The 8,533-nt window shown below is 39.2% G+C and overlaps 1 protein-coding gene across 1 annotated transcript in view; it reads right to left on the bottom strand.

Moving 5' to 3' along the window:
* Positions 1 to 281: 281 nt before the first annotated feature.
* The window catches only part of step (cytohesin steppke), a 16,705-nt gene continuing 8,453 nt past the window's right edge, over positions 282 to 8,533 (bottom strand). Inside the window, exons 3-11 of the mRNA XM_022815726.2 lie at positions 4,600 to 4,743; positions 4,084 to 4,201; positions 3,633 to 3,729; positions 3,166 to 3,336; positions 2,697 to 2,845; positions 2,347 to 2,499; positions 1,804 to 2,012; positions 1,505 to 1,577; positions 282 to 1,144 (exon numbers count right to left, since the gene is read on the bottom strand). Coding sequence (XP_022671461.1) covers positions 1,000 to 1,144; positions 1,505 to 1,577; positions 1,804 to 2,012; positions 2,347 to 2,499; positions 2,697 to 2,845; positions 3,166 to 3,336; positions 3,633 to 3,729; positions 4,084 to 4,201; positions 4,600 to 4,743 — 1,259 coding nt within the window. The 3' untranslated portion in view covers positions 282 to 999. The remainder of the gene's footprint in view (positions 1,145 to 1,504; positions 1,578 to 1,803; positions 2,013 to 2,346; positions 2,500 to 2,696; positions 2,846 to 3,165; positions 3,337 to 3,632; positions 3,730 to 4,083; positions 4,202 to 4,599; positions 4,744 to 8,533) is intronic.

Below are 8,533 nucleotides of genomic sequence, written 5' to 3'. Positions count from 1 at the left end.
ATTCAATTTTTCTATATTATGCTACTTTACACTAGGTTACTGTTGGCACTTTTTACAAACCACCCACAGCTGTCTGAATTGTGGAAATGTTCCCAAACACATACACGTATACTCATATAGCACACTTCCAAGTCGTATAATCCAAGATTTGTCCGTATCTTCCATCTTTCGAGGATGCACAATTTGGCCCTACATTTTAATCGAACAATAATTGTTCACCAGTTCCATAAGGAAGAAGTGGCGGCGTAGTTTCTGAAAGAAGAGATTCCTATAACATCCGCTCTTGGCAATGGGTAAACAACAGAGCAAAAATATTAATAAGCTATCTAATATTCTGAATATATAATAATCTGTCTCATGTTACTAAAAAATTGCAAACAAGGACACGCGTCGCAACACTTGTGAACTTCGGCTGTTTACACGTTTTCCGTTAAATTAGTACTTGAATCAATTACATCAGTATATAAATCTAGAGACCAACGGAAGGGCCAGGCCTAAGCTGCAAAAAATTGATCGAAAGATGTTAATGAATTACCCGGCTTTCGATGAAACCCTACTTTTGATACGATGGTACTATACCGTCAGTGTGTACAACAACAAGTCGTAGTGCAATTGTTACTGAAAGTATCGTTGTGCCGAAAAATTCGAAATTCCACTTGGCGCTCACAACAGCGGCTTAAATATGCATCGACTAGACGACAGAAACATTGCGTCAGGCTGCGCAATAGATTCATCTTTCCTTGTAAGAGAAGTCAACGAAACATCACTGTCACAAAACTTCCTAAAAATTACATTACACTTCTCAGGCATTATGAAGCTACATTGAAAAATACAGGAGGCTTCATTTTGTGTTGTTTAGGGACGCCCCAACACAATCATAAAACAACAGGATAAGTAGCTTGACCAGTTGTTCGGAAATAGGCGATCGTTTTCATGCATTGCTTCATTTCCTTTGATATATCTGCTTTGCACTCAGTTTTGTCCAGTATCAAGAGCTCATTAAGTTTGCTGTGAGTGCTGAATGTTCTGCTGCTGTGACTGCTGTTGTAGTGACTGCTGTGGCTGTTTGTGGTGACCGTGGGTGTCTTGTAATTTCTTTTTGCGCGCATTCAACATATTGTAGAACGGGTGTTGCGTAGTTGATCTGCAACAATTTAACCATGATTATTACTTTGTTGAAAGACTACTCAAATATTAGTCATACTCGAATCGTTTGAACATTTTAGGCGTAAAGGCAGCATTAAACGATTTGGGTATCCGCTATGTTCACCTAAACACTTCATGCTGATGTGGAGATTACTGTTTCGTTCAGTAAGCGCTCCGAAACTAATCAATAGCTATAAGTAAATATCAATTTTTAGAAAGATAGTTAAAGCTTTAAGAGTCATTAGAATATATCGCTGAAAGCCGATCTTTTTTCAGGTTAAGCAAACTACCATTTTAAGTTCACGGGATCGAAACTACATATAATACTTTACGACGGTTAAACGTCGTAAGTAGTTACCTTTCGATGCATCGCATCCACTCGTCTTTTTCTTCGGCTGTAGATGCCGACATTCTGTAAACTGTGTGCTTTCCTGTATACAGTCAACAATTGTACACCATGATACTTATTCAATTTACTATAGTAGTCAATACTTAACGATTTTAGAATGCAAATAACCTTACAGGTGCAGTTAAAGACGAAATATAAAAACCATTATACTTGCAAATCAAGTTTAGATATAGTAGTAGCAGGTCGTCTATTTGTCCTAGTAGGCAGGATATTCAAAAACCTAGTGATCAGTTTTTGGCCCAACTTACCCTCTACGACCTTTCCGTCGGAATCGGTTTTGCATGCTTTGATACAGTTTCCGGCTGTTGCGAATAACTCAAAACAGTGTGCTCGACTCGACCGATTGTTGTCCGTTGCATCGCGCACAGAAACGTTCTCAAGTGGAATAATGCCCCTTGGTTCCTTGTCCGTTGTGAACTCGAAATAGTACAAACATTTGTCTGACAATATGAACCATCTGAATCCAAGAGCAGGAATAATTAGAATAGGGGCTGAGATGAGTGGATAAAAGCATATAATATCACCCGAAAATCGCATTGATCCTTTTTTTCTTGCCTCGTGTAGGGAGCACACACACGCGCACAGACTATGTGTGTTCTACGGGCATATATAAATGATGTCAGTGAAACGTAGCGTACTGTCTGCAACATTTTTTCCAGGCATCGTTTCGAGAATGTGCAGAGACTTGTAATTGAGATCAACCTGTCTTTAAAGAACCCTAATAAACAATTGCCCTCTCTTTTTCACACACCGCAGTTGTTGCGAGCATATCACACTGTTGTCTCACAGACCTTCGTTTCCAGGATTTCACGCGGCCGCCCTGTTTCCACAGCCAACCTTCGCGGTCGGGATTGAAGAATGTGTGCATTAAGTCGTTCCCATCGTCCTCTGGTTTTTTGAATGGTTCTCCTCGTATGTTTTCATATATAGACACCAGCATTGCCCTATGACAGACATATGAGTTGAAAAAAAAAGCTTAATAATAGAATAAACAGCTTGCTTTCCGAAGGTTTAAAAGTAATTGAAAGCGTACAATGTAAACTTTGTGTATTTCACCTGATCACTTAAATCAGACAGTTAAGATATCGGGGATGCTACTGGTTATACTGCTCTATCTTTTCAACTTAAAAGAGGCGTATACCTGTCAAAATTCATAGAGGAGTCGGTGACCATCTTTATAAATCCCTCTGTAGTTGGCTTATCTTTAATAGCCGAATTATGTAACATCGTATTTAACATAATGATTGCGAAAGACAGAATGTAGCACTGATCTGGCGTAGAGAAAGCGCCCTGAAAGAAAGTACGACACGTCAAGGGTCTTTGTTAATAGGTAGCTTATACGTACGTGTCCTGTAGTGTGGAGTAGGTAAATTCTAAAAAAGATGACCATTTGGTTTACGGGTTGAGTTTTAGCAGTTCTTCTATACTTAGCCATCTATATAGCCATCTACACTTAATTGATACTTGCTCACTAATATGGAACGCCTTCTCTGTCGTTAGCCTATATGCAGATATATTGTTACGGTTGAACTCAAACACTGCACATAACGATTTAGCCATTGAAAGCCTGACATTTGAAAAATCTCGCGCAGGTAAATCGAGGTACCTACGGGATTTTGCTGGCAATAGTGGTTGGCAAATTCTTGCATCATGCGGTCAATCTTCTGTGATTCACCAGGCAGACGAAAGCTGAACAGAAACCTCCGCAGCGCTTGGACTAGTATAAGATTATGAAATTCGTGCAATCCAATAAAGGCATGTAACACTGATTCGTTGAATGGCTGCATCATGAAACAAAATCCCACATTATTAGGCGTTCTAAAACGGTCACTGTAAGAGCATCAATTACCCTTATTACCTCTTGGTATTTCATATAAAAAAAAAAATAGATAAAATTACAAATCATAATATTACACTGATACAACAGATTTATACGGATATATACGGATTGGCCATAAAATATAATTGAATGTTTGTTGCTGGTGCTGCTGCTTATCTAACTTTTCATTGTGCTATAATATTTTTTTTTTCGAATAGTAACGTATCTACTACAATGTAAGCATTCATGTGAACTAACCTCTTTTTCTCCAAGATAATCTCCAATGGATTTCTTAGACAGGCCTTCTCCATTGAACAGGAAATCCGCAACTGCTTCGGGAGTCTTTTCCAACTGACTGCAAGCATTTAGTGTAAATAAATAGGCAAATTTGGTAGACGGATCAAAACATTTTATAATCATACGATACCGCAAGCAATGCCAACGGCTCATCGGCATATGTTTGCATAGTCCTTCCTTATTCACCCAGTCATAACTGCCATGGATACACTGTCAATGTTATTTGGTATGTTTGTATGTGCACGTTCGGCGATACAGAACAGAAACGACGGACCCGTACCGAATGAGACAGTTATTTCTGCTAGTGATATAAATTGCTGCTAAGTAAAGCAAACATAGAGCCGATGTCAGCTGGCAGCTTTGCAACTGTATTCATTTCATTGTTTCACTGAAGTCCACTGATGTCAATTACCCAAAGTCAATAAGATAGTTGATGCCTTTTCGAGGATCTAGATTGAACATTTTTCGTCCTGAAGCTTGAAATTTGAGTCGCGCATTTTCGCCTCCACCGCCATCAACAGCCCCACCGCCTAAAACGACAAAAAGTACACCTGACGTCAGCCGTTAGTGAATACTATTTAACGTATAAATTAGTGTTCAGCATCAGAGCGCTATTTTTTTAAGTTTCGTCCTAAAGGTTCCAGCTTAAGAGCTTTTTGTTGAAACAACCAAGTATAAAGTGTAGCATTTTGCTCTAATTCAAACTATTGTTCTAATTAAATTAATGTTCAACATCGAATGCAAGCACACGAAGTTTCATATCAGATTAAGGATTTTTTTGGGCCTAAAAGTAAAACGTATAGTTAATATTTAGGAAAAGAAGGTGCTGTTTTGTGGAGGCCATAACGTTGAGTGGGAAAGGGATTGGCACGCACACGGCATGACCTACATTGTGTTACTGAAAACGTTTTTATTGCAAATGTTGTACCTCTAGTGACATTAGCCGATTCCAGTTTGGCCATATCGTTTGTGACGCATTCAATCTCGAAACGAATGCGTTCTATTTCCGCTTTGAGGGTCGATTTACGCGCTTGAATGTCCACAAGCACCTTAAATTCAGCAGGCGATATTTCTGGAAACACGAATGAAAAATCGTATGACAATAAAAGCTTTGTTAGTACGGAGATGTTTCTGTTAAATAAACGAATTACGAAGCCTGATAGTTGTATTACAAATGCAAAGACTGCTATGACACTCATTCGCGATTTATCATTGCTATTTGACGGTATTTTTTCCCCTCAGGAAAACAGAGATGCTGAAGCACACCAATCGCTAATTGTACAAGCCGCCCATTTTTTGCCGCCCTCTAAAATTCCAGTGAGAATTTAAAGGATAATTGGTTTCTTCCTCATACTTTTAAGTACACACACCAGCGGCATCCCTCTCGTAATTTTTTTTCCTAATGAACACGACTATGGTGGTATCTATGGTCTGCCTACTCATAGTTATTTTAATCAAAATCGGACAAAATATGGTAAGTAAAAAAACAACACTGAGTAACCATTTCGACTTAGAAATCCTCAGGTATTTCATACTGTTTTATAACCGAACAATCGTCCGCGATGGCTAGATACATATGACCATTGCCAAGTAGGTCCTACTTTTTTACTCTAAACAGACTCAAAATTCTTTTTCTGATTATTAGGAGCAAATGGAATCCATAACTGCGATGGGAAGTCCACGTAAACCAATGTATAAAAAGCTCACGCTTATGTACGCCACGTTGCGTAGGTTCAATACAGTGGAAGTTCCGCGCTTCGTTATAAAACAATGCTATAAGGCAGTGCGGCTTTTGCACTTGAAGCAAAAAAGGGGCTTGTCAGACAATCACATTTTAAAAAATAGTTATGTTGAAAAACAACGTAGTTATGGAACGTAGACGCATTGGTCACATTTATCGAAATGTGAGCAATGTATCTACGTGAAACCCCGCTTAAAATTTACTCAAAGGGACAGTTTCCAACAATCTTTGCCCGGTTTCGAAACAAACACGGTATCAAAACGGAGCCTCGCGTACTAACTCCGGCACATATTACCCATAAACTTTTAAACAAGGATTTATACAATGCTACATTGTAGATAATACGAAATACTGTAAAGTGAGGCCAGCAAAGAAGACTGCCGTAGCGACGAGCAAAAAGGACAGAAGAGTTAATTTAAAGAACAAAGCCGAGAAGGCAATCGCGCTGACAAAAAAGGAACACAGTATCATTTTGCTCATGCGGTTGGTTTAGATGGCTTCAACACAAGACTGGAACTATGCTGGGAATTTTAAACGAAACCATAACAGACTTAGATAATAATAGAAACATAACATAATAGTTTTCATTGATTTTCTTAGGAAGCCAGTGCACAAGCATACATCGAACATACAGGGACACTGAGGCTTAGGGCGTCGGAGGTATCCCCGACGACTTAGAATAAATGAGACTATGAGCTGATGTACGGTAGGGCGGCGCATGACTGGAGGAAGTACGTCCCGACGAAACATTACAATTGCCGCGCTCAAACAACACATCCGGCCAAATAAGCCATGTTTTATAATAATGTTTACAATTAACATCCCTGAAGTTAATCACAAGAAAAAAGTGGTAGCGAAGCGAAAGATTGGCATACAACCCTTGAATAAAATAAATAATAAAACTTAGAAATAGATCAAAACAGCATAATCGAAAAGAACAAGAATCGTTTCTGTGGGTGAAGTTAAGGGGCGTGGGAAAAAATCTATAAAATAGTGGTTTCCATTGCACTGCCCAAAAGCTAATTTGTAACCTCAATGGCTACATAAAAACGGAAAGCATCGAAAAACAAAGTACACTTAAGCGATTAACACTGCAATGAAATAAATTTCAAATCGAGAGCTTTCAAAGTAGCAGCTAGACCCGAAAAGGCGTTTCAAGTACTGTTCCAAAGGTTAACAACAATGAAAGCTAGTGTGTATACCTTTGGCAGCCATTAGAAGAAACGTGCGAGGTAACGATGATGTATGCCATCCCAAGAAACCTGATAGAACTAAGATACTGGTAGAAAAATGACATAGCAAAAGCAGAGAACGTAAATTAAAGCGGAAAAAACTAGGTGAAACAATTTAGTGAAAACAAGTTCCAAGAAATATGGATGAATGTTGGAAGACGTTGTTAAAGGAAGTCAAGGAACGCCCTACATGCTAGTCAGATATTATAAGAACAGAATTTCCTTTAAAAACTGTTCGCTGTTAAAGGCCCGATACGGTTTCTGGGAAATCGTTCGGTACTTATAGGGATCGGATGGATTCTCAGTAAAAAAGGCAGGTCAGAAAAACAGTAACAAAGAAGGATACAAAGCTTGTTTTGACAGTAATGTTGGACTTGGAAGCTCAGCAACCTCTCATATAAAACTGTTCCTTGTATCTGACTAACACAAACGTTGTACTCTATTTCGCCGAAGTAGTTTCCAGCTCTTTAAAAGGTCGAGCCGTATGCAATGACAGCCTAGAGCTTGATAAGCTGCCTTTATTTTTAAAAGTTTCCTGGGAAAATAAAGTTGAAAAAAAAAGAAAATCTGAATAAATTTAATAACTAATGTGCAAGAAGGAACTGTGAGGTCCGCGCAAGTGGGGTAAACAGCCAGAACTAAGATTTTTTCTTGACGCTGTCTCTCAATAGACACGGTAACTTCCAGAGTTGCGTTTTTGGAGCTGGTATTTAGCGATATCGATAACTAAGTCGTTTATTCACTGGCGCGCTGTCTGGGTCTACAGTTGATTTACGCTCAACCCAAAACCGACGTTTAATACAACGGTTCGATTGTGCAACACGATGCCATTCACACGCAGATCCGAACTCCGCTATAGTCAGCTCGAATAACATATGCAGGTTTATAACGCATCATAGCTTGAATTTCTGCCTATCGTATTCATCTGTTAGGTTGAGCAGTAAGCTCTTGCGGCCTCTTCAAAAGCTTCTCTTTACCATTTTCTTTTACTTGTTCTGATATATCGCTGGAAAGCGCTTGTCCAGCTCTATCATGGTGCTGCAACGGTATTGTCGTGAATGTAATTTTAACTCTTTTTTTAAACTGCTCAAGACTAGGTGTTTTTGGGTGAAAAAAAGTATTTTCTACACTCTCCGTACTTTACATTTTGTCAAGGCCAACACTCTCCCAGAACAGTCCGAAACAATTACCTTGTCCACAATAACGACCTCCCCGCTTTGATCGATTGTTATAATCATTTGAAAGACAAACAACCTAGGAATTGGCTGAAAAGATTGGCTACGGCGACTAGATCATCACTGATTACCTTAAATTTCTTGGTTTGCGCAAAAACTTAAAGCTTGGGCGACTCTACAACGAGTTATAAACTAACGTAGTATCTCAACGTTTCGAATTGTATCGTGTATCACACGGCCTCAGTACCCGATTTTCGCACGAAATTGTCATCGGTAATAAGACTGGTACCTATGCAATAATATGAATCACACATTGAGCGGCTTTAGGGAGGAAGCGAAGGCTTATATTTCAACCAAATCTTAATCCAAAGAAAGTTATACTTTGTGCACACAAAGTACAACAACAAAACTTCGTGTGTGTGTGTGTGTGTATGTGGGTGTGTGTGCACAAAGTTATCAAACCAGACAGTTGATTGACACGCTTATTTAGTTGAATTGCATAGAGTCCACCAGGCTATTTAATAGTAGATCCTGCAGATAGAATTGGATCATCCTGTTTTACGACAACGCGGAGCCACCGACAGCAAATATCGTCAAAGCTGCCCTCCTAGAGCTTGAATGAGATGTTTTGGTGTATCCGCTCCTTGCGCCAACGGATTTCTCTCTCTTTCGTTAGTAGGGCAATCACTTTCGACACAGATCAAGAACTCAAAA

The sequence above is a fragment of the Varroa destructor genome, unplaced genomic scaffold (assembly GCF_002443255.2).
Source record: "Varroa destructor unplaced genomic scaffold, Vdes_3.0 BEIS01000007.1, whole genome shotgun sequence".
Taxonomy (NCBI): domain Eukaryota; kingdom Metazoa; phylum Arthropoda; class Arachnida; order Mesostigmata; family Varroidae; genus Varroa; species Varroa destructor.
This window is presented reverse-complemented; position numbering and strand designations above follow the sequence as displayed.